Source organism: Pelobates fuscus, chromosome 1 (genome assembly GCF_036172605.1).
Source record: "Pelobates fuscus isolate aPelFus1 chromosome 1, aPelFus1.pri, whole genome shotgun sequence".
Taxonomy (NCBI): domain Eukaryota; kingdom Metazoa; phylum Chordata; class Amphibia; order Anura; family Pelobatidae; genus Pelobates; species Pelobates fuscus.
This window is the reverse complement of record NC_086317.1, coordinates 456,514,326-456,541,337: the sequence shown is the minus strand read 5'-3', so window position 1 is coordinate 456,541,337 and position 27,012 is coordinate 456,514,326. Positions and strand designations below refer to the sequence as shown.

The 27,012-nt window shown below is 37.4% G+C and overlaps 1 protein-coding gene across 1 annotated transcript in view; it reads right to left on the bottom strand.

Annotated features, from left to right (window-relative positions):
* MRE11 (MRE11 homolog, double strand break repair nuclease) overlaps window positions 1–27,012 on the bottom strand; it is a 164,737-nt gene that overhangs the window by 61,866 nt on the left and 75,859 nt on the right. Inside the window, exons 11-18 of the mRNA XM_063430661.1 lie at window positions 25,559–25,685; window positions 23,544–23,650; window positions 20,715–20,888; window positions 19,793–19,855; window positions 17,962–18,154; window positions 15,020–15,094; window positions 6,892–6,959; window positions 3,492–3,559 (exon numbers count right to left, since the gene is read on the bottom strand). Of these exons, the coding sequence (XP_063286731.1) occupies window positions 3,492–3,559; window positions 6,892–6,959; window positions 15,020–15,094; window positions 17,962–18,154; window positions 19,793–19,855; window positions 20,715–20,888; window positions 23,544–23,650; window positions 25,559–25,685 (875 nt within the window). The remainder of the gene's footprint in view (window positions 1–3,491; window positions 3,560–6,891; window positions 6,960–15,019; window positions 15,095–17,961; window positions 18,155–19,792; window positions 19,856–20,714; window positions 20,889–23,543; window positions 23,651–25,558; window positions 25,686–27,012) is intronic.

Below are 27,012 nucleotides of genomic sequence, written 5' to 3'. Positions count from 1 at the left end.
AGTGATTAATAGAACAATTCAGTAAGGTTGCAAAAAGTATTGCAAAGTGCATATAGTAACAACATTTATTTAACACACTCAAATAATTTATTTCCGTGTTTTAATATCAATTTAAAATAATGGAATTATTTTTCTAAATAGATTGATTTTAAACGGAATCATTTGTTCATTCACTAAAATGTAGACTATAATTTAAAAGGAATGGCGACATTATTATATTTAGTGATTTAATGTTTTTCGTTTTAATATTTATAGACTTTTTTTTTAAAAATTACTATCTACAATGACATACTCTGTAAAAGTAATTCAAACTTAAAGCTCCTTCTTGATCCAAGGCATGCGCAAAAGTTTGCAAGGCAAGGGTAAGGTCGGTGAGCTCAATAAAAACAAAAATCATGAGCAAAGGATGACTTACAGGAACTAAAATATCTTTGATATGGTGGCTAGCACCCTGTTAAGGTAGTGGTGGTAAGTTGATTTTTGACTTCTAAATATTGTCATCCCGTATCAGCATTATATATCATGTTTTAAATCAATACCTCAAGGGGCAATCTGGGCACCATAACAACTTCATCAGAATCAACCTTACCTTTAGGGGATAACCAATTAAATTATTATGGTACTCCTTTCCTTTAAGAGATATGTAGAAGGAATGAAAAATAAACTTTGACATTTCTTAACAGCATGCGTTGTAATATCGGGCTTCTCTACATGTAGATCATATTGAACGTTCACAGCATGAGCTGTATTTTTAGATTGCTTATTTATGAATCTTTAAAGAAGAAAACATTAGTTTCCAGCAGCAAGATTAAAGGCAATCCGTACTATATCACCAAAAATTACATGAAAAGGACGCATGTGGTCTAACTCCACTGTCCAGAAATATCTCCACTTTGATTTCCTGGCATGATTTAACGCAATAAGCAAAGTTAAAAATCTAATATGGAGGCACACAGCCATGTAATTGTATCCGTTTTGCTGAAATACCTGTGGTATGATTTAATTTGATAAATTGCTATTTCAGTCCCGGAATCAAAGCTAAATTCCATAGAAGGTAACACATGGAAAATAAATCACATCAAGAATGCAGATGTAAGCTCTAGGCACAAACAATATAGATGGACAAATCAAAGCAACCGTGCAGTAAAAGATAATCAAATCTACATAAACATAATTCTACAAGTGTACAAATCGTAATAGGAAAAAGGGAATCTTGAGACAGGCAAAACATTCACACACACACACTCCCTAAGTCCTTTTGCATACCGAATAAACCTTCTACACTTCATACCAAGTAGTCCACTATCGGTCAAACTAGCATTCTTTAATACACAACCAACAATCCACTCCCATATAACCGACCCCATTCTCTCAAACACACAACCAACTATCACTTACATACAACTGACCATGTACTCTCATACACAACCAACTATCATTTACATACAACTAACCATGTACTCACATACACAACAAACTATCACTCACATACAACTAACCATGTACTCACATACACAACCAACTATCACTCACATACAACTAACCATGTACTCACATACACAACCAACTATCACTTACATACAACTAACCATGTACTCACATACACAACCAACTATCACTTACATACAACTAACCATGTACTCCCATACACAACCAACTATCACTTACATACAACTAACCATGTACTCCCATACACAACCAACTATCACTTACATACAACTAACCATGTACTCCCATACACAACCAACTATCACTTACATACAACTAACCATGTACTCCCATACACAACCAACTATCACTTACATACAACTAACCATGTACTCCCATACACAACCAACTATCACTTACATACAACTAACCATGTACTCACATACACAACCAACTATCACTTACATACAACTAACCATGTACTCCCATACACAACCAACTATCACTTACATACAACTAACCATGTACTCTCATACACAACCAACTATCACTTACATACAACTAACCATGTACTCCCATACACAACCAACTATCACTTACATACAACTAACCATGTACTCTCATACACAACCAACTATCACTTACATACAACTAACCATGTACTCACATACACAACCAACTATCACTTACATACAACTAACCATGTATTCACATACACAACCAACTATCACTTACATACAACTAACCATGTACTCACATACACAACCAACTATCACTTACATACAACTAACCATGTACTCACATACACAACCAACTATCACTTACATACAACTAACCATGTACTCACATACACAACCAACTACCACTCACATACAACTAACCATGTACTCACATACACAACCAACTATCACTCACATACAAAGAGTTCTGGGCTCCTAATGCCTAGTGCATATTTGCTGTGAGGTCTGCAGAAGCCAGATGTGGTTCAACCCCGATGTAGGATGGCTCAGTGCCTGCTGGGACCCAAATGGTTGAATTTTGGGGCACAGACACCAAATATGCACAGATGTGCCTAGTTCTTTGTGGCGTCCTCAACATGAGGGTGAATTATCCCTCTATTTTATGTAAGTCGTGAGGCGTTAAATGCCACCAGTTATAATTAATAACAATCCTAGGAGAGTGGATCCTTTCCCCACTCCTCCTGGGTAAGCTGGATATCCAGCTCCCTGGTCAATATATTAGTGAATACAGGCAATATTGGGAAGTAGGCTTCTCGAAGCCGTCCATAAAAAAAAGCAAAACAAATTTAAAAAAGGGCGACAAACAGGTTTCTAAGCAACAATTTTTTTTTAAATGTCGTCATCTTCAGTTGCGGAATGGGCTAGGAATTTAAGATTTTGGGTAGTGACCAAGTTGGAAATATTGAGTGGGATCAACTCTGACAATGAAGCAATAAAATGACTGTCTATTTTTAGGGTCATCCCTAAAAAAAAAAAAAAAAAAAACCATTATCACTGTTTAGTACATATACCCCAAATGAAAACATGTATGCAATTAATTATGCATATTTAATTGTGGATATAACTACAAACGGCCTGTAAAAGCTGTAGATCTCTTTTCTGAAGCCTTTGCATGCCCTCCCTTTCTTCCCCAGCAATGGCGTTCTGTGGTTGTCCAATCATAGACTTCCCACTGCAGCTCAATGAGAAATCTGTGCAAGGCAGTTCCTCTGATCAATTACTGCCTCTGGGATTTTGCTCCACTGAGCTAAACAACCAGGAGCAAGATAGGCTGTCTGATTGGCAGATAAGGGGGGGAGGGGGGGGGGAGGGAGGAGTTTACAATTTCAAATTCAAAATCTACATTTACTTAATTTACATAAAATAAAAATAGCATTTATGCTAAAATATAAAAAAAAAAAAAAAAACATACTACATCGCATAGGTTTGAGTATGTCCCTCCTACAGACTGGATTCATTCACAGATTCTAGTAGAATGCACATATTGAATTTACAAAGAATGTGTATCAACATCAATTTAGACAGAGTAGTAAATACACATACCTTTTATCAGTTCGATATGAAGATACAAAGGACACTTCCCCAAAATCTGAATCATCATCCTCGATTTCCTGTAAAACAACAGAAACAATAAAACTTTAGAAAGTGGGTAGGAACTGCTGTCATTTTAGATGCTGTAAACTACATGTCCCACACAATATTATTATTTTAAATTACTTAAAGGACCACTATAGTGCCAGGAAAACAAACTCATTTTCGTGGCACTATAGTGCCCTGAGGGTGCCCCCACCCTCAGGGTCCCACTCCCGTGGCGCTGAAGGGGGAGGAAGGGGTTAATCCCTTACCTTTTTTCCAGCGCCGGGCTCCCTCGGCGCTGGGACTCTCCTCCCTCTTCTACCGTCATCAGCTGAATGCGCATGTGCGGCAAGAGCCGCGGGTGCATTCAGCCAGTCTCATAGGAAAGCATTCTCAATGCTTTCCTATGGACACTGGCGTCTTCTCACCGTGAAAATCACAGTCTGGGTGCCTATAGTGGTCCTTTAATGGAAGATTTTCCCATCTTACCGCCAGCCCCTTGTCTCCCTCTTCACATTCCCCCAATACGTGGAAAGAGGCACAAGCCTTGATCAAAATCCTGTATTTGTTTTTGTCCGATAATGCTTTAATGGTTTCTGAATAGGGGGAAATAATATCTCTGGTGGGGTGGCCGCCACAGCATTCACTCATATATATTTTCAATTTACCCGCGTACATGCCCTTTTCTGCCCACTGACTGCTAATATTATTACTCCAATGTCTTGTTTCGTAAAGTTTGCCAAAGCACAAAAACGTAAATGGAACACTTAAATTCAAATATATATTTTTGGGGGGTGTTCCATAGCCTCTTTAGATCACCTTCGCCCCCCCCCCCCCCCCCCCCCCCCAGGAGGTGTTCCAAAGAGGATTTATAAAAGTGCAGATTTCTATAATATAAGCTTGCAGTTAACCCCTAGCTGAAGTAATTTAAGGGACTGGAGTCAGTAATGCAAAATAATTGACAAAAAACACTGGAATGATTAAGAAAAATAAATATCTGGACCCCTTATTGAATAGAAGATATTATGTGTGCCTGCTGTGTTTTCTTTTAAACTAATTGTAAGAAAATAACATTTCTGATTTGCTAATAGTGGCCAGCCTTTATTTGAATACAGGTTGTAATAACAAGGGGTTTGGAATAAAGGTTTATATTTGTTACAAGCGTGGCACAGTCAAACGGTCACAGCATGAATGCACTGATAATGGTACCACGAGAAAAATAACAATGTATTGATTTCCCGATGCTATATGTCACATTTCAAAATGTTGCATTTAAACCAGTGGTTAGTCCAAAAAAAAAAAACAAAAACATGATATTAAAATAAGGATCTAAACAGTAAACCAACACACCCTGAAGATGGTCTTCAATATCTATGTAAAGCAAACTCCCATTAACAATAATGTAATAAATATGTGATTTAGTGATGGACCTAAATCAGAATATTTCTTAAAGGAACACGCTAACTAACAATTTAATAGATACCCCAGAGAAAACATGCATGCACTTAACCCCTTACAGGGACACTATAATCACCAGAACAACTACAGCTTAATAGCATGTCCCTTCAGTGTTAGCACTGTAAACACATAGTTAACACCTTCAGTGGAAGTCACGCAGATGGCGCTACCGGAGCCAATCCTGGGCGCATGCACAGGCGCTCTGCAGATAGAGATGCAGTTGTGCCACTAGGCTCCGCTGTGTTCAGGGGCCCAAAAGGAGCAGACAAAGCAACACAATTCCTACCGAACCACCTGCCTCATCTACCGGACTAAAAATTGCACCTGCCTCATCTACAGTTAGAGTGAAAAGACAAGTTAATGACTACAAACTCCGAATACATCCAATATTAATAACAATCGAAAAAAACAACATTTATTGTGTATTTACGTACATGTAACCACTAAAGCTTGTAAGTCTGGTACATTTATTGCAATAAAATAAAAGTGTTTAAAACAGTGTACATAGCTATGCAGAAACGCAGTATGGAACACAATCGCTGTCTGTGCGCATTTGCATGTCAAGCTGGGGACTCTGGGACAGTTTTGAAAACGTGATTTCTCAAGATTCTGTGCCCAAGGGGGGCTTTCCATGGAAACGGTAAAAACAACTTGCTCATATAAGGAGGTGTATGGGCTAAGTGAACTTTTTAAAGGATCCTGCTGGAGTTGCTATGGAAATAAATGGAAAAATGCACCATTTCTTCGATGTACATCTAATTTGAAAAACAGTAAATGTTATCAGTGAATTTGAGTGGCATGTAAAAGTAAAACAGCAAGTGTTTATTACAAAAACTATAAAAAAAAATTTTTAAATTGGTATTTTTTTTATTTATTTTTTAGCTGTAAGCATTTTCAAGCTGTTGACATTTAAAATGTACAATTCTTAAAAAAAACTAAGAAATACGTTTTAAAATGTCAAGCTAAGTATCAAAGCCCCTACTGCATACTTTAAGGGGAATGGTGCCATAAGTCTCATAATACCACCAGACCATTTGCAAACAGTTTGACATTTATCTGGCTTTGTCTGGGGCCTGTGGTCCCTCCGCTCTGCACTGATATGCTAAAGCTATGTTCCTACGTCAGCATAAGCAGTATCTGATTTCCACATAATTCCCTGGTTGAGCGTGGCAGATGACGTTGAAATATAAATGTGCACTCTTAGCATATTAGTGCAAAGTGTGTATTTGTCCTGTGTGCCCTCCTGGGTCAGTAGTGATTGTACAAGATGTTTACTGAATGCCATATTTATATGTTTTTAAGCTTTTGAGGAAGAAAATGATCATTCTTATTTCAATCACAGAGTTTCCATCAAGAATGGAAGAATTTATTATATGAATACTTTGGAGTTCATTTGAATGGGTCCTCCAGCGTGCCCCAAGGAAACGGACTACAGGAGCATTGAGTATCCTGGATAACACGTTAATTACTGGTGTGGCGGTGGACATTTTCTTTTTGCTGATGTTGAAGTATGAACTTGCACTTAAGCAAACCAGTGCCAAGCAGAAGCCGTGGGCGTCTTAAAGAGCCAGGTAAGTTCATAACCCTTCATAAATGTTTTGTTCGCTTGCCGCAGCACAGTGCCCCATGGTCTCTTGGCACAATAGCCACTATAGTTTTTAATGCAGTCCCTAGTCCGCCTCCTGTTTATTGATTCAACTGCTTGCAGCGTCAAGCACATTATTTTGACAAAACTATTATTAGCAAAATAAAAAATTAAAAAGGGTATGGTTAAGGTAGGGATCAAGTTAACATCAGAATTGACTGTAAGCAGGTTTTAATGAATATTCTCAAACAATACTTACGGTCATGAAGAATACATACAATAGTTCTGCATTAAAACATAAATCACATTATATTAGCAATGTACCTCTGAATACTTCATTTTGGGAACATTTCTTCCTGTTGATTGTCTTGCTGATGAGGATGCTTTGAATGCTGTAAAAAAAAAAAAAAAAAAAAAAAAAAACATGAATATGTAAACATTGGAACAAAGTAATTGTCTTAAACCATGCGTGACGGTTTGGCATTCAGAAAAATGGAAAAACTTGCTCTCGTGGGTCAGTAAAACCTTCATTAAGCCATTGTGTTCATTCAACTCGGCATCCATGAAAAGTAGCCACTTGCTTACATTTACAGCAAACACGGTATGAATAATTTGTAAGTGTCATAAGTCATTTTTAATAAAAAAAAATATGCACTCAAGGGGTTCTGTTCTGTTCCCATTTAAATTATTTGTTACTTGAAATATAGGGGATTCAAGCTGCAGGAGCTACACTTTGTCTCTGAAAGTTTATTGCTGGAGTCATTTCTGAATATTGTGGGCAGATTTTGCCTGGGGACAGTCTGACAATCCAAGTGTGGGAGAAGTGAACAATATCTCCACTCACATTCCCCTGAAGCCAATAGACACAGCACAGACCCAGTTTACCCCCATGCCAGTGAGGGTTATCCCGGCACGCTATCCTCGACTTTTCTTAAGTGTTACTGGTAACTTTAAGGCCTTATTAACGTCTGAGCAACGCAAGCACACAAGCTCTTTCTAACCTAGAGGACTTTTTATATAATGTAATGGTTTATCTGGACAAACCATTCAGCTCTTTTTGGCTAAAACTAAGCAGGCGACTGCAGTTTTCAGAGACAAAAGAGCTGATGCATGACCTACTTCAGAGGATTCCACAGTGTCCCCTGAAATGCAGATGGTCATGTTCATATAGAGCCCATAGCCTTTATACCCACTTGCTCAGGGATTCTTGGGAAGACAACCAAGTCACAAGTCAGGAGAATCATTGCCCAATACCACATACTGAGGCTGAGAGCCTATACGGGTGGGCCTGCCGGGCCGCGGACCACACACTTGAAGGGACTATATTCGCCAAAACCAAGCAACAGTGAAACCAAGCAACAGTGCGCTTCCGAAATCTGGACATCAGGAGTAGACAGAGCAATGGGTATCTAATATAGTCACTCACTGGGGTCGAGTCTCGTGGAGTGGATGGCCCAGAATAAACGTCTCTTCTTAGTTTAAGAGTAATATGATCACAATCTGAGAATGGTCACGAGCGGGACGTTGTTTTTCTCTGCTTTTGCGCATTTGGGTTTTTATTTACATTTTGCCTTGTTTTATGTTTTTAAACATATATGCCATTTAGCAGGACTTCGACAGTTAACTATTTACCAGTGGTTTCAGTAAACCTTACATGAAGCTTACATTTATTCCTGCAATAGTAACTTTTAGGACTGGCTAGTAGTTTGAGCCCTCTACGTAACACATAATGAGTGGTAATAAATATCCTTGTGGTCAAGTTAAACATATAATTAATGCAGTTTTGAGGTTAACTAGAAGTTGTGGACTGCTGTCTAGATCAACATTTCTCAGCAATCACTTTAAGGCACTCTTTATATTGTAGTTTTAAAGGGAAACGGTCTAGGAATACATATTTTAATGCATTTGGACATTGCAAGCATTGAGAACAAGCTTCCATTCCAAAGCTTCTCATAACGATGACAGGCTTTATTGAGATTTGCGAATTTGTAAAAAAAAAAAAAAGTTATATATATTAGATGTCGGTGAGATTTTCTTCTGTCTCGTAGGAAAAACATACAATGGGAATAGAACCAGATATAAGGATCTCAATATAGAAAGCAGCTTGCAGATGCAAAAGTGGTGGTAGTGAGGTCTCTGGACTGCTGGCTGGCTCTACGCATTTCAAACCGCGATATTCAGGACTTCATCAGGAAAATCCTCGGTATTCGGATGCCAATAAAGTTTTTATGCGCACCAAGATGGTTGCGCGTTCCTGATAGTCGCGAGTGCATGACACACAAGTGTGCGCCCTTGCACGTAACTGGACGGAATGAGTTGTCCGTGTGTGCATGCGATGTTATCAGATTGGGTGCGAAGATTCGAATATATAAGAAGAGATGCCGGAAGGACAGACAGATCAAATTCAGCCCCTGAGGAAGTCCCGAATATCGCGGGACGAAACGCGTAGCCAGCAGTCCAGAGACCTCACTACCACCACTTTTGCATCTGCAAGTATTCCCTAGCCCCCAGGAGTCACGACCAAAGGGCTTTGTGTATACCTCTTTCAATAATTTAGTGGTTGGTGCCGGACTTTTGTATCCTGGTCTCATAATAGTATTGCTTTATTGTACCTTTTACTGACTTTGTATATTTGCAATTTTTTTATACTTTCTTTGGAATTGATTATTTGATTAGAATACAGTCTAATGATATCTTTATTTTCAATTTGACTATCCAAGCAATCACTGTATCTCACTGTTTTTAGCGCCCTCATCTGGTGGGTTGTATATGTACTTTTTTGTCTATATTTTGTTTCCATAGGCTCTTTTGGAGTGTGCCTATAGAGTGGCTGCTTTCTATATTGAGATCCTTATATCTGGTTCTATTCCCATTGTATGTTTTTCTACGAGACAGAAGAAAATCCCACTGACATCTAATACCCTAGCGTCCAAAGAGTATTGTGGGGCACTGAGGTCCTGCTGCAGGCGGCCAATTGAGTAAATGTCACTTCCAGAGATATAACACTTTCCCCTAAAATAGGGCTCACAACCTGCCTCGTCCAATCTTAAGGACAACATTATATTAACATAGATTTCAACGGCTTGTGAAAGGGAATTGTCTGCAAAGCCATGTTTATAACACAAGGCAAGATGAGTTAATTATGGTGGTCTTGTAGACCATTCAAGTAAAAGGATAGGGTAGTATTTGAGTTTTGAGATGTGTGTTTAACTAAAGGGATTGGAGACAGTAAGTTTGTAGTAATATATCCTCCACTTTCTCTGCATGACAGCCCCCAAAAAATAACCTTTGCAAGAATCTGGAATTTAGAAGAATAATGACATTGGGTAACGTCAAAAACCTACTAAGATTAAAATCTAAATGTACACATTGATAGGTATATTAAGTCTCACAACAAGTACACCCGTGCAAGATCCATAAATTTATTTATCAGTTAATGTTTATTTGACGTAGTTGTGACGATGAACTTTCCACAACAATGGGAACTATGAGCAATGCAATAAGGAGACGGATATTAAAGGTCCTGTCCTAACAAAATGATGCACTTCCGCTTAGTAGCAATATCCTTTCCAAGATTGTTTTTTCAATATAATTGTCATTTCGTTGCACAGATTGCACAGAAGACGTTAAGAATTAATATTGTCTAATCTGTTTGAGCAAAGACAAACATATTAGAGTATTTTAATACGGAACACTTTGTCTCGGATGAAAATATAATAAAATTAATAATAAAAAAACATGAATATATGAAGATTTAACCCGTCATTACCATTGCAGAGAGAGGATCAATGGGGAACGTATGACGTTTGTTACGATTCCCTTATACAATCTTGAAAGTCCCCATCTTAAAAGTCACCATTTTTCCAAAGATGAACTGTCACTTCCTAAGATCTGTAATGGTGTTTATGTATACCCTAATGATTAACAAAATATCTGTTGGTGTGTGTAAAATTAAATGTTGAACTCCACAGCTTAATGTAGCTGTTCTGGTGAGTATAATAATTCCCTGCAAGCATTTTCATGTAAACACTGCCTTTTCAGAGAAAAGGCAGTATTAACATTGCCCACTAGGGACATCTGCAATGGCCACTGGAGGTGCTTCCTGGGGCAGTGCTGCACATGAAAACACAAAAATGTCCTCATAGAGATTCAAGGGATCTCAATGAGGAGGTGCTCATTGGCGAAGCCGGCGTTTGGCCTTACCCCTGTCCGGCATCCTTGCCAATTTCAGCCAATCCAATGCATTCTCTATGGAAAATCATATAAAGCATATTAGAGTTAAAACTATTATTAACCCCTTAAGACCGCAGGGCGTTCTATGCCGTCCCTATTTGGTCTTGCCTCCCACGTGGCAGGCGGCACATGGCCGCTGCAGTTCGTGGTCGGGGGGCATGGGGACCCCCTGTGCATGGGGACTGCAGTCTGCAGCTTCCAATCGCAGTGACAGGCTGTCAATGCGATCTGTATTCACCATGTCAGCCGTCACATGGAGACAGCGCCATTACAGTGCAGCAGATCGTGGTCGGGGGACTTGCCTGGCCCCCCCAGGCAGTCCCCCTGCGGTCAGTGAACGGGATCTGCTCAGCCAGCTCGCAGTGACAGCCTGTCACTGCGATCAGAGTTACTATGTGTCAGCCTATTGGCTGACACATGTAACTGCAGGCAGGATCCCCCTGCAGATCACGGTGGGGGGCATGCCTGGCCACCCAGGCACTCCCCCTGTGGCCAATTACCACGATCTGCAGGAGGTGATCACAGTGACAGCCAGTCACTGTGATCACTGATCCTGTGTGTCTCTGCCCCTCTCCTGTTATAAAAATAAAATATTAGTTAGAAAAATAAATAAATTACAGTTACAAATAAAATATACTTAGATCATATATATTATATATATGATCTATATATACACACACACACATTTACACATACACTAAGTGTATTTTAATGTTAAAATATATATATATATATATATATATTAATATCAAAATACACGTAGAAGGATATTGATTAAATATATATATAATTATAATTATATATAAATTTCTATATAATTAATGTTTTTTAAATACGTTAAAAAATGAAGATAAAAAAATAATTAATAATAATTTAAAAATATATACGTGTAATTTCGTTCTAACTGTATTTTGATAATAGATATATATATTGATATCAAAATACACGTAGAACGAAATAATATATATATAAATACATAAGTATATACGTATATATCACTATATGTATGCCTATATATAAACAAAATAATTTTACACACACATATATATATATATATAATAATTTAACATATATATTTATATAATAATTTAATATAATTAGGTCCTTTTATTAATTACAATTTGCGGGACCTGCCTGACAACCCAGGCCGAAAGTATAAGGAATTTAATTTGCTAGCACTGTATTTAACCCTGTAACTTTCCAAGACACCATAAAACCTGTACATGGGGGGTACTGTTTTACTCGGGAGACATCACTGAACACAAATATTTGTTTCAAAACCGTAATATGTATTACAACGATGATATCGTCAGTGAAAGTGACATTTTTTGAATTTTTCACACATAAACGGCACTTACATATGACAATATTATTGCTGTGATACTTTTAACTGTTTTGAAACACAAATATTTGAGTTCAGCAAAGTATAACAGTACCCCTCATGTACAGGTTTTATGGTGTTTTCAAAAGTTACATATATAAGTCAAATATAAGGCTTGCGTTTCAGTTTTTTCACATTGAAAGTCGCCAGGTTGGTTATGTTGCCTTTGAGACCGTATGGTAGCCCAGGAATAAGAATTACCCCCATGATGGCATACCATTTGCAAAAGTAGACAACCCAAGGTATTGCAAATGGGGTATGTTCAGTCTTTTTTAGTAGCCACTTAGTCACAAACACTGGCCAAAATTGGCGTTCAAATTAGTTTTTTGCATTTTTCACACACAGACAAATATTAACGTTAACTTTGGCTAGTGTTTGTGACCAAGAGGCTACTAAAAAAGACTGGACATACCCCATTTGCAATACCTTGGGTTGTCTACTATTGCAAATGGTATGCCATCATGGGGGTAATTCTCATTCCTGGGCTACCATACGGTCTCAAAGGCAACATAACCAATCTAGCGAATTTTAATGTGAAAAAACTGAAAAGTGTAACATGCTATATTTGACCCTGTAACTTTCCAAAACACCATAAAACCTGTACATAGGGGGTACTGTGTTACACGTGAGATATGGCTGAATACAAATATGTGTATTTTATTGCAGTAAAAGCAAACAGTGTTATGACATTTATAGTTAAAATGTCACGTAGAACTAAGAAAATGTTAAAAAATCTTATTTTCTCTCATTTGTTTTATATTTTGTTCCATACCTCAATATTTGATGTTAAATGAAAGCCCTGTTTCCCCTGAATAAAATGATATATAATAAGTGTGGGTGCATTTAATATGAAAGAGGTAGATTATTGTTGAACAGACATATAGTAAAATTCTGTGGTTTGTTTAAATTATTTTTGGATCACAACTTGTACATTTGGCTGCGGTCTTAAAGGGTTAAAGGAATACTTCAAAACTTCTACAGTATTACAGTATTATGCAGGAGTGCCCTGACCCCCTCCACACCACCAATGTAAGCAGTCAAAACATTTTAGAATGGTTTCATGTCATGCTTGCAACATTTGGTGTCAAATCCTACCTCTCCAATTCTGGTCTGATAGCTAGAAGATCCTAGCAGGAACTTAGGTTTCCCGAGCTAAGCTCTGCAGTATCGTGCTTAGCTCGGTCAAATAACTTCCTGCGCTCTGTGAAGTGGGAAGCAGTGAGTAGAAAACTCCAGGTAAAAAGTCACGCCATTCTAAAACGGTTTGACTTCTTGCATGGAAGTGGGGGCACCCCAGGCAGCATACTCACTACAGCACACTGTAGTGGTTATGGTGCTTGTAGGTATCCTTTAAAATATCCTGGGTAGCATACACAAGGTTATTCCCTAAACCGCCCTAAACTTTTGGCAAATGAAATCCGTCCTGCAAAATACAGGCAAAAATAGGTGATATGAAAACTATATTTCCAACTATTTTCTAGTCAAAACTCAGCTTATATTAGCCTCAACTTTATAATCTGTCTATACGTCACAAAAAAGTAGACAAGAACCCTGACAGACTGTCAAGAACAATGACAATGTATGTTTGGGCTGAACTGAGTGTTCTGCATTGTCTTGTGTTACGTGCCTTTATAGAACACGTTGATCAAGACTCTGAAATTAATAATGCTAAAGACAAAAGACTCTTTGTACCTGTAAGCAGATTAGTTCTCATGTGGAGTTTTTGATAATTGTATTGTGACAATGAGGCTTCCTGTAGAAATCATTCTTTAAAGTGTCACTTAACTAAAACCTCTCTGCACAGAACACAGCAAGCCTGGTTGCGTTTGTGGGTGTACGAACAAGTTTGAGCAATCTGGGCCATTTTTACTTTGGTGAAATTAAATTAATGCTACATAGACTAGCTTTACACACAATCAAATCCAAATCAACCTGCTTTCATTCGTGGTAATACATTTGAGAAGCAGAATATTAAACAAAGCAAAAATATAATGAAGTTAATACCTCCTTGGAAAGACGTTAAAAAGAAATAAACAATCACTTACTCTTACTAAACACTCTGAATATGTATAAGGGGAAAAAACAATTCTACCCAGAGACTTGTAGCTCACAAATGAGATGTACAGCTGAGCCTGCTGTCAGAAAATTAATAAATGCTTTATTATTCTGCCCAACATGTCATCAGGAAATGTAGCCCTTATTTAGAAAAGCAGTCCTAAGAAGATTTAGTCACAGTACGGAGAGTTCTGCAAAGCTGATAATTGTCAGAATAATCAGGACAGTTATGAATATCAAAGGGGCACTGAAGGTCATTCTTGTGTCCTCTGATGTCAAGATTTTAGTTTAAGTTGGTTGGTTCGGACCAGACAGAGCCACACTATGGACAACAGTCAATCAAGAACCTCAAAGTAAGACAAAAGGATTTCTGAATGGTAACAGGTCACACACACAATTATGACTGCTGGGTACATCTGACCCCAACAGGACAAACAAACTTCATAAACGTATGGTTCGATCATTCCTTTAATTGTGGTGGAGAACCTAGCTACAACACTACATATTCAATATTAACATTTATTCACTTTTACGGAGCTTTTCATTAAAGCGTGAAATTACAGGATTTGAAAGTGAATTTAAATTTAGGTTTCTTTTCAGCTCAGCTATTTTGGATTAGGACGTGAAATGCAGTTCAAGTCACATAGCCAATGTAGAAGCCACTAACACAGCAGCATGCTCTAGAACATGGAAAATAATACGATTATTGAAATCAATTATCCACGGCTCAGTGGAAATGCCTTGTTTTCGTTTATACATTTATATTAAAGGAAGTGAACTTACCATCAATGATAGACATATTCTTGGCAGGTGCTTTAGACGTTCTTCCACTAGAGGGCAGTTCACCACTTGCACCTCCTACAGGACAAGAAAAATAAGCATGGCTTAAATGGACAGACTCATTGCAAGCAAACAAAGGCGGTGTGTGTAAATACGTATAAAAGAGTACGTCTTTTTAAAAAAATATGCTATTCCTGAATAAATAGCAATGTAGCTTATTTCTATAGAGAACTATTGGAACCAAAGTCTGAAACAGAAAAAAGACTCTTTGCACATTTAGTTTGTTGTGATACATACATTAATCATGGTATATGTTATTCTATTTTTTACCATTTTGTGAATGCACACTGATTAAGGTAAAGTTTTGCTAAAGCGTATGCTTTATTAATGCATGTATGCGATACTCCTATAAATACATTTATTTCATGTTCTGTGTATGTTAATTTATTATAATAATTGTAATATAAACCCACTCACTGAATATATTTGACTTGGCAAGTATTTTATATCTTGTGACAAAAGATAATGTCATAAGTATAAGAAAAGAAAAATCATGCGTATGAGTCTGGTCAAAAACTGAATAATGTTTTCAAGTCCACCAAATACCCCGGGGGAACGGTCGCTTCTCAGAAAATTTTAATATTATTTTATCTTCTCCCTATATTTAACAAATGTGTATTTGTGTATTGTGAAAAATAAAATTTCATGTAGAAATTGGCACATCCTTATTCTGCAACTGGGCGCCTGCATCCCAGCTCCCTGTCAATCATCTTTATAGAGAAAAGAAACGGAGAAGATGAGAAATAAATCAATGGTAATAGATCAAAGAGCGGCAAACAGTTTGCACCATTCTGGCCCCATTGATCACATCTGGTGGGTTTTTCAATCTGCTGCTTACTCTACATTCTAAATGTCATTTTAGAAAGTGCACCACTCTTTCAGTGACGCAACGGATTTATAAATGTCTTTATCACTTTTTCCACCAGAAAAGTGTCCAGCTCCACTTGTCTGTTTTTCTGTCACTTCAAGTCTGGTGGTCTTCTGTGAAAAAGATATTTCTGGAAAAAAACGGAAGAACTTAGACAGAGAAGAGCCTTTTAGAGAGACTATCCAGAAAATGAAAGAGGTTCTGGAAACCAAGATCATCTCTTCTAACTAAAAAAAAAAAAAAAACAACTAAATTATCTATACCCGAACTGTCACTTCCTAGAAAAGAGACATATCATCTCACAGCTTACTTTTGAAATAATAGATTGCGTCATAAGACCACATGGGGACAGGCAAATATTACTATAAATGAAATACATCTTTTGGATATAAACCCTAGATTGCTTGCGGCCTACAGGTCTCAATAAGGAACGTGATGTTAGTAAATTCATCTTATTTCATTCCATTTTATTTAATGCCTATCTTTCCTTCAAGATCACACGCAAAAAAGAAAGCTAAGAGCCTAATGCATGGTGCGGCCCTAAACTTGACGTATTATATATTATGGACCATATATACTATATATATTTATTATAAAGTGCTACGGAATCTGTTGGCGCTATACAAATGGCAATAATAATAATAATAATGGACCAAATTTGGAAATACAGTTCAAATATAAACTGAGTGAATACATTCTAAGAGAAAAGTGATACTATATTGCACAGTACGCAATCTTATTTCTCACTCATGTGTTTAATTTATTGGATATATTTATGTATAATTTATTAAGTTCATTTTTTGTCTGGGTTTATTTGTGGCTGCGAGTATTGCTTGGATACCATTGCTATGGAAACCAAGGTTTTTCCTGTCATGTGACCATGTTAAATTGTCTATTTAATCTAAGTTTGGGGGCATACATGAGTAAGCCATTAAGCTAATAAGCACCAAAACAACTTTAGTGTAATACAGCAGTTTTGGTGTATAGATCACGCCTCTGCAGTCTCACTGTTCAGTTCTCTGACAATTAAATAACTTTGCTTAGGCAGCCCTACTTAAATCTCACATGCATGTGACTTTATTATAAACTTGGAACATGGAAAAAAAAACCAATGTATGAGGGCTACGTTTGTTAAATACATAGATATTCAATGGGGAGTGCATTATGCGAAATTAATACCACTTAAAAGTTCCTGTAACAAACCAGAAGACCAAAAGTCCCTTCATTAACATGCCAAGATCGTCTTTTCTAGCACACAAGTAACAGGAGGGGACAGAATTATTAGGGAGGGACACAAATAGTGACAGATGCTCCGTAGAGTGACTCCTATGAATTTTGGGTAGGACGGGACATATTTGTTCGAATGATGCTCTGAGATTAATGTATCTTGCTATGCACAGCATCGAGAATCTGTGCAGTACAGAATTTAAAGACATGATCTGGCCATTGAAATCACAATAAGATAATTTAGTATATAGAAGTATAAAAAAATAAACAAAAAAAAACTACTTAGATTAAAAAAAAAAAAAAAAGCTACTCAAAAGCGGATTTCATTTTTTTTACATTTCCGACGGTTCTATCCTAGGATAGAAAAGTTTATTTTTATTTTCCGTGTTCTGTGGTTTGCAGTCCTTGGAAGAGAGAGTGCATGCAATTAAATGTACTTGGGACTTGACTGAGGCACTCAACAGACAGAGTCAAGCAGACTCTGGGGATGTGAGAGAGAAGTGTACATACGATGGCTGATGACAAGCCTGGCCTTCCATGGGATTATATACTTTGCCCAACGGCTTGCATTAATGGAGTATAATAGTAAAAGCCAAAACAAATATAAGGAAATGTAATTGCTGCTTTTATAACATGCAGGCACGCCCCCACAAATGTGAAACGTGAGATTGTAAAGATTGTGTAGATGAATCATTACATACAATCCATTTATATTTTACTTAGGAAAACACTTCTGTTAACCAACATCAGATCTTTTTAAGTAGAATATATTTGTTTTATGGGAACAAACCTCTTCCTCGTCTGGAAGTTCCTCTCGTGGTTGTACTCTGACCACGGCCTCTTGCCCGACCTCGTCCTCGTCCGCGCACTGGTGCTGGCGAGTTATTCTCGTCGGAGTCATCAAGGCTTTTCATTCCAATATCCTCATCTTCACTCATGTTAATGTCTTCTGTTTGGGATTTCTGCTTGGCCCGGTTTATAGCCTAATTTAAGACAAAAAGAATTCTAAATTCACGGACACATTCTTCCAATCCTCTTTGAAATGTATGAAAACTTTTTTTTTTGTTTTAATAATCTGTTATAGTTAACAATATACAGGGGATCAGTGTGGAATAAAGGCATTACCCAAAATTTAATGGCAAAAAATATTTATACCGTATATACTCGAGTATAAGCCGACCCGAATATAAGCCGAGGCCCCTAATTTTACCCCAAAAAACTGGGAAAACTTATTGACTCGAGTATAAGACTAGGGTGGGAAATGCAGCAGCTACTGGTAAATTTCTAAATAAAATTAGATCCTAAAAAAATTATATTAATTGAATATTTATTTACAGTGTGTGTATATAATGAATGCAGAGTGTGCGTATGAGTGCAGTGCAGTGTATGAGTGCAGTGCGTGTGTGTATGAGTGCAGTGTGTGTGCGTATATATTCATTGAATATTTATTTCCAGTGTGTGTATATAATGAATGCAGTGTGTGTGTGTGTGTGTATGAGTGCAGTGTGTGTGTGTGTGTGTGTGTATGAGTGCAGTGTGTATGAGTGCAGTGTGTATGAGTGCAGTGTGTGTATGAATGCAGTGTGTATGAGTACAGTGTGTGTGAGTGCAGTGTGTGTGTGTATGAATGAAGTGTGAGTGTGTGATGCAGTGTGTGATGCAGTGTGTGTATGAATGCAGTGTGTGTATGAGTGCAGTGTGTGTGAGTGCAGTGTGTGTATATGAATGAAGTGTGAGTGTGTGTGATGCAGTGTGTGTTTGTGTATGTGTTGGTGGGGGTGGGCATTTAATATATTATTAATTATTATTATTATTTTTTTTATATTATTATTATTTTTTTTTGCATTATTATTTATTATTTAATTATTAATAATTTTTTTTTTTATTCTATTTTTTTTTCGTCCCCCCTCCCTGCTTGATACATAGCAGGGAGGGGGGCTCCTTCCCTGGTGGTCCAGTGTCATTGGTAGTTCAGTGGGGGGAAGAGGGGAGCTGGCAGAGCTGTACTTACCTTTCCTGCAGCTCCTGTCAGCTCTCTCCTCCTCCGCGCGGTCTGTGCAGCTCCCTCTGTCAGCTCCCAGTGTAAGTCTCGCGAGAGCCGCGGCTCTCGCGAGACTTACACTGGGAGCTGACCGAGGTGCTGAACGGACGGCGCGGAGGAGGAGAGAGCTGACAGGAGCTGCAGGAAAGGTAAGTACAGCTCTGCCAGCCCCCCTCTCCCCCCAGTCTGTATTATGGCAATGCAAATTGCCATAATACAGACTCTGACTCGAGTATAAGCCGAGTTGGGGTTTTTTAGCACAAAAAATGTGCTAAAAAACTCGGCTTATACTCGAGTATATACGGTAAATTGAATTCATACTATACCAACACCAATATTATTTGGCATTTTTCAACAAAACAAATAATTTAATACTTTATATATTAACATTATTAATACATAACCCCACTGTATTGAGGACAAGACATCAAGAGGTTCTGTGCTCACACACAAGCATGGTCTATAGTATGTGAGAAGTTGGTTCTGCGCGTGTGGTGGTGTGATGGGAGGGCAGCATATTTTGGGCAAGCTCTGACAAACGAGCTATTTATTAAATTTGTTTTATAAGAGAAGGACTTACCTCTCGAACCTCTTCATCCTCCTCATTTGTATTCGTTTTTCTTGTCTCTCTGAATTTTTTTACCTTAAAAAAAAAGAAATACCGGTAATAATTAAAAAAAAAAAAAAAAATACATATATACACACACAATATAAAAATAGTCATTTTTTTATCATATTTAACACATCGTTTATGAACAAATAGCGACAGAAAAGGTGTATTCCTAACAAAAAAAGGTAAGCGATAGTTGAAAAGCTAAAACAAATAAAAATTATTTAAAATAGCACTATGAACAACAACCATTTACAGAGACTCACGTAAATAAAAACGGTTTTGTTTTTGTTTTGCATAATTGTGGTCGAAGAAAAGATAAAATGAGAAACTCGTGCCAAGATTTGAGACATGCTATGTTTCTGTTAGGTTGGTGAAGAATTTCTTAAAAGCGCTTGTTTGCCATGGACCAGTTTATATGTTAATACACTTTACAGAAAAAAAAACCAAAAAAAAAACAGAAGACCAATGTTTGGCAGAGAGATCTCAGCCAGTCCTGGATTCCTATGGATGTACAGAATCAGTTATGTGCAGTGCAGGAGTATTTTAAAGCATTATTTATTTAGTTGATACAAATTGGGTGGTTTTATGAAACTATAACTTGAATTACATACTAAAACTTTTTAAAACCATTATCGCTACAATATTCCCCAAATGGGCAATAATTCACACATTCCGTGTGTCCACCAGCATTCCACGAACCATAACATGGTCTCTTCTCTCTTGAACTTTTCTATTCAATACGGTTGTTATGGTGCTTAGTATAACCCTTAACATTAAAAAAATCATTATCACAACGTTTTAATCCTAATCTCAACATTTTGTCACTTGATTATAAGTAAGATGCAAACACAAAAGAAAACACATATAGCTTATAATTTATACTTTTTACCTCTTCATCAATTTTCTCCTCTTCGGCATCAATATTACGTTCTTTTAAGAATCTCTGTGTCTTTTCCAACTGAAATTTCACCAGCTCCTCTATGGCATCCTTCTCTTCTTTGTCCACAAATTCCTGAACTGCCTCTCCCATCCCTCTCTCAGTCAGTAGGGAAAGCTGAACGTTCTGGGAAAAGAAACATGGAATTAGTATTCAAGGGTCACACAAATGAAGGCCTACAGTGATGACAAATCTAAAACTCAATCCTGAGTGAGTCTGCGTGTATGAACCATAATCGTCCATCTGGACACCATGTGAGCAGTTTGCTATGGATGACTTCGGAGAAAGCGGTTTCTGAGAAACGGAGAAGAAAATATGAAAAATTTAAACCCAATTATTAAGGCTGAGACACACACTCCTACCAGAAGCCACCCTTTATTTAAATTTAACTGAACTACAAATAAATATACAGTGACTGCAAAATTCTTTAACTCTGAAAGTTTTAAATACAAAACTATTAGCCTGCATAATAACACTTGGTTTGGAAAAACATCCTTCCAAAAAAAGGTATTTTATGTATATGCTCTTCCACGTTTCTTGCAGGACTTGCCGTAGCTCTTCTTCGGACTTTGGTCGCTTTTTGCTCTTTTTTCCACCTAAGTGAACCTACAGAAGTTTAGTAAAGTTTTGGGTACTGAAAATTGGCCAGAATTAAAATGTAAATAGTTCAGAAATGTTCCCGCTAAACTACTGCAGGGGGAGAGTGTTTGAAGGGGAAAATCCAGCTTTGCAATATTAAGTCAAGAAAGAATGAATATAAAAACAACGACCTAACTACAGAGCTTTATCAAGTTTGACTTTTATCTCAAGACTTTATTTCTATCAATCAATCAATAAATCAGATACACATTGTATTATAAGGACTGAAGAGTGAACTATATTTCCTATTGGGTTTTTTTGGGTTGTGAACAAATTCATGACGCGTAATATTATACGGAGGAGCCAGTGCAGGCCAGCATCCTTTCAGTCATTTCTTATTAATGCTTTGACAGTATGGATTACTTGTATACTTGTAAATAGTAAAATCAATATTTCACATCCACTTTAATGTGGACATGTCACTCCCGTGAAACATCGGTTCATTCAAGAGCTGACAAAATGACGCATTACAGGTGACACATGTAGGTTAAAATGATTTCGTTGAAAACCTCACAAAAATATGAACACAAGGAACCATTTCGTTCGCTTTGGTGACCATTGAACATATAGAAACTCCAGCTCATCTGTTTCACGTTACAGAAAACATACGGCAAAATGTCAGAGCTATATCAAAGTCACAGTTATTTTATCAGTAAACCTCAAGTGGAAAAATGCCTCTTGTGCATTATCCCCTATTTTTCACATCTTCAGGAATCTCTTAGGGGAATATTTTCTAGCGTAATTTCATCATCGTAATGAACAAGGAATCCACTTCTCACATTTTCTCAAATGTGTGAATTACGATGTATGTTCACAGCAATAATAAAGATAAAGATAGTCAGAACCCATTAATGGACAGCTACTCCTGGATCAGTGAAAAATATATTATTTTACAAAAATCGAGGAGTTGTTTGTGGGTTCCAGCAATGGCTTCTTTATCACAATTACCAGGACAAAGACCTGCCTATGGGGCAAGATATTTTGATTGTTTTGTGGTACGTGCTGCTCTGATTAGTATTCTATATTCACAGCTGTCCTTTAATAGATAAAATGTCAAAATACTTCCTAGGAATTTTCTTAATTCATAAAACAATGAAACCATTGTAAATTAGACATTGATTTCTGTCACTCAGTTAACTCACATTATTGGAAGTGATGAGGCCAGGGGTTCTGATTATTAATTAGATATATTTTGTTCTGCTGTTACAGGAGTTTCCAAAACAAAACAAACTTCATAACACCATTATTAAAATATAATTCCAGCAGGAGCACGTCCATTAACAGAGAGATCAATATTAGAATGTATGGTTATGTGACTGGTGCTTTTAGATTGAATCTCCTTTTTAGAATAATGTCTCTCTGATATTTTTTTTTCTCCAGTTATCCATTTCCAATGTTTTTACACATATATCATTTAAACTGTACGCACCATAACTGTCTCTTCTCATTAAAGCGGTTATGGAGTTCCCTGGCACTGTCCAACCAAACCGTTTTTAATGTTTTAATGCTAAACAAGAATCCCCAGCAGCCCATTCCATGCTGCATGGGTTAGTGAAGAAGCCAGATCAGCAATGGGTGCCTGTGATTGGCTGAGAGTATCAGCCGACTGCATTCAGCCGATCACAGTGCCATTGCAGGTGTGAATCAGAATGGCTAGAAGGAAGTGAGTAATCTCTGCCTTAGCCACAATTGCAGTGGGGACCTATGTAAGTGAAATATTTAGTTATGGTTAGTAGTGTAGTGGTTATGGTGCTTGGAGTGTCTCTTTAATGATCTGCCCCACACAAAAATACACACTCAAAGCAGGACATGCATTTTTACGCTAATTAATGCCATTGCTGAAGGGAATATATATATATATTTATTGGCATAGTAGAGTTATGAAAAACCTGGCAAATTCCCACTCTCTACACAACTGCTATCAATCTGGCTATCACATTGCACAGATGAATATACTGTCCTCTACAGAGTGTCCCTATGTCATATTACATGGGATGTACACCAGGAAACAGACAGGATCAGATTAACAAAGAGGAAAAAGCTAGGATGAAATCTCGCTAGGTGAAATGACTATTCTGAAAATTAGGATTTCACTGTAAAATGTTACAGCTATATAAACAGGACGGTAAATCCCCAAAATACCTTCTCTGCAGTCTGGAAATACTGCTTCACGAGGTCTTCTACCCTCAGCGTTGTCATCTCTGAAGTAACTTTTCTATCAAATTTCCCAAAATCAATCTGTACAGAATCTGAAATTCAAAGCAGAATGGGACCAGTTTACTATAACCACAGTGTTAAAGGATTAGAGTTGCATGTTTATTGTAATTGACACAATCTATAAAAGACTAAAAAAAAATAATAATGCTATAATGTGGGCCTTGTCCCATTGCTTATACTGAACTGAACCAATAAACAACATATAAACTGTTTCTAAAAACTATCTCTAAAACCGATACTTAACTATACTATCTAACTGGTCCAGTAACGTATACCAAATTAGAATATCACAATGAGCTGGTAACATTGCATCAGACTGATCCAATATTTTATATCACACTGCTTCAATAAATTTATATCAAACTGATGCACAAATGCCATATCTAATGGATCTCGTAAATTCACATCAATTAATTCGGTAGATTTATATCGCGCTGATTCTGTAACTTTATATCAATCTGATCTATAAATTACCATATATACTCGAGTATAAGACGAGTTTTTCGGCACATTTTTTGTGCTGAAAAAGTCCCACTTGTCTTATACTCGAGTCAATGTCTGTATTATGGCAACTTACATTGCCATAATACAGACCAGGACCGCCGGGCTCATTACAAGCCCGGCGGTCCTGTTGGGGGCAGGAGCAAGCTGTTACTTACCTTTACAGCAGCTCCGTTCAAGCTCCCTTCTCCTCCGTGGCGTTCAACTGCAGTGTAAATCTCGCGAGAGCCGTGGCCGTCAGAGCGTTGCCACGGGTTACCGTGGCAACGCACCGCGCGGTACGCAGACTGCGAGATTTACACTGGAGCTGAACGGCACGGAGGCGAAGGCAGCTAAACGGAGCTGCTGTAAAGGTAAGTAACAGCTTGCTCCCAGCCCCCCTCCTGCACAGCCCATCCACTGGACCACCAGGGAATTACATAGCCCCCCTCCCTGGCCATGTATCAAACAGGGAGTGGGGACAAAAAAAATAAAATACAAATTTAAATAATATTATAATAAAATAAAAATTTAATCATATAAAAAAATAATAATATTAAAATAATAATTAAAAAAATAATAATAAAAATGCCCTCCCCTCACCAAGGTTACACACTCTGCATCACAAACACACTCTGCATCACATACACACACACTGCATTCATACACACACACTGCATTCATATTCACACACACTCTGCATTATACACACACACTGCATTCATTATGTACACACACTGTAAATAAATATTAAATTAATATAATTTTTTGGGGATCTAATTTTATTTAGAAATTTACCAGTAGCTGCTGCATTTTCCACCCTAGTCTTATACTCGAGTCAATAAGTTTTCCCAGCATTTGGGGGTAAAATTAGGGGCCTCGACTTATATTCGGTATATCAAACAAATCTTGATATAGAATAACAGAACATGTTTCCAATATTAGTTGCAGGTGCAAATTGCCAGATCTGCCCCAGAGGCTATAGGAATCACAATGAAGGCCTCTGTGGCAACATACCCATCTAAGGGTGGGTAAGTGATTTTCATAATTGCCCACTGCCCAGGAATAAAAAGTACACACACACACACTGATGCCCATTTAGGGGTTCATGCCACCTCCTTTTTGCATGAATTCTCTTCATTTTGACCCTTCTCTCATCTGTCTCCACTATCAAAAGAATGATCCAACACTATTCCTAGGTACTGCCCAACAGAAAGCAATGTCGAAAGAAACAAATAGTCGACATACGCTTAAGTCAGCTGATGAATTAGAACTTTATTGATTTAACCCCTTAAGGACACATGACATGTGTGATATGTCATGATTCCCTTTTATTCCAGAAGTTTGGTCCTTAAGGGGTTAAAACAAAAAACAAAAAAAAACCCACAAAAACAGATTCTTCACATTTTTGATTCTGAAAAACATGACAAATGTGTAAATTAAAAAAAATCCACACTAACCCTTCTTGTCTTTATATTCTTTATGCCTGAAGAAATGTATTATATCCTTGGGATTCGCAGTCCGGTCGACAAACCTCTGGCTGAATCTGAGAGTGTTGAAAGGTTCGAAGCCTCCTGTGTAATCCACCTGAAAAAGTGAGACAGTGTGTAAGCGAATTGACAAGATACAACGTGACAAAAGTGGAGACAATAAAAAGTATCTGATCTATAGAAAAATATACATATGTAAAAACAAAACTAGAAAATAAAAACTACGCATATACAACACTACCATAATAAATATCAAACTGTACAGTGTATATAAATAAACCGAATAGCTAATATTCCTTATAATAATATTTTTCTAGAAATGGGTATATCTCCAATAAGAAAGCTTGGTGATGACTCACAAGTGATCGATAAGGGCATGAATACACTTCTAGAATATATATTCCAGAAGGAAAAACCATGAGTGATCCTTTGGGAAATCACAGTATTATATAATACAGGAAAGCAGGGAGCTAATAATGGGAGCTGTAACAGGTTTTTTTTTTTGAGATACCATGATTTTGTGAATTTGTATAACATAGATAGATAGTAGGACTTACAGAGCTATACATACAGGCAATTACAGATAATGGATGAACAGACAGACAATAATAAAAAGATATCACAGAGGACAGAACATTTATCTCCATTTCGCAAAGTATATACCTCTCTATCTGTATGGCATACACGAATAAATGATTGTACGTATCATGTATGTGTACACGGAAAAAAAAACGATTTTATAGAATAGCATGCAACAGTGTGATAAAATGCAAAAACGTTTTGAGTCACTTTTAGATGTTTCCCCTAATATACACAGTGTGTTTCTTAGAGTTTGTAGGGGACTGCACAAATTACTCATGTGTCATAAAATATATTAAAGCGAGAGCATATTCAGCGCTTGTCCAGTACTGGTACAGTCCAAAGAGCAGCTAGGTCACCAAATACGGGGTCTCTTTTGTCCTGTAGAAAAGCAGATAAAAGAGGGAGGTGCCTGGAATGTCATTGGAGTGTGTGTGTGTGTGTGTGTGTGTGTGTGTGTGTGTGTGTGTGTGTGTGTGTGTGTATATATATATATATATATATATATATATATATATATATATATATATATATATACACACCAAGCCTCAATAAGCAAACCAGTAACCAACTGTCAGGATCGGGACAGGGATCCAACACGCAGAGTACAAACAGGTACAGGATACGTATACCGGACCTTAGAATGGCCGGACTAACGTACGGAGAGTATAGAGAATGGTCAGAGACAAGCCGAGGTCGAGGGAACGAGAGGACAGGTAAGCGAGGAACAAGCCGGGTCAAGGATAACAGAGGTAAACAGAGTAAGTCAAACAAGCCGGGTCAGAACCAAAGGGATAACAGAAAATACCAGAGCACTGTGTGACTAGACAGGCTAGAACCACGAC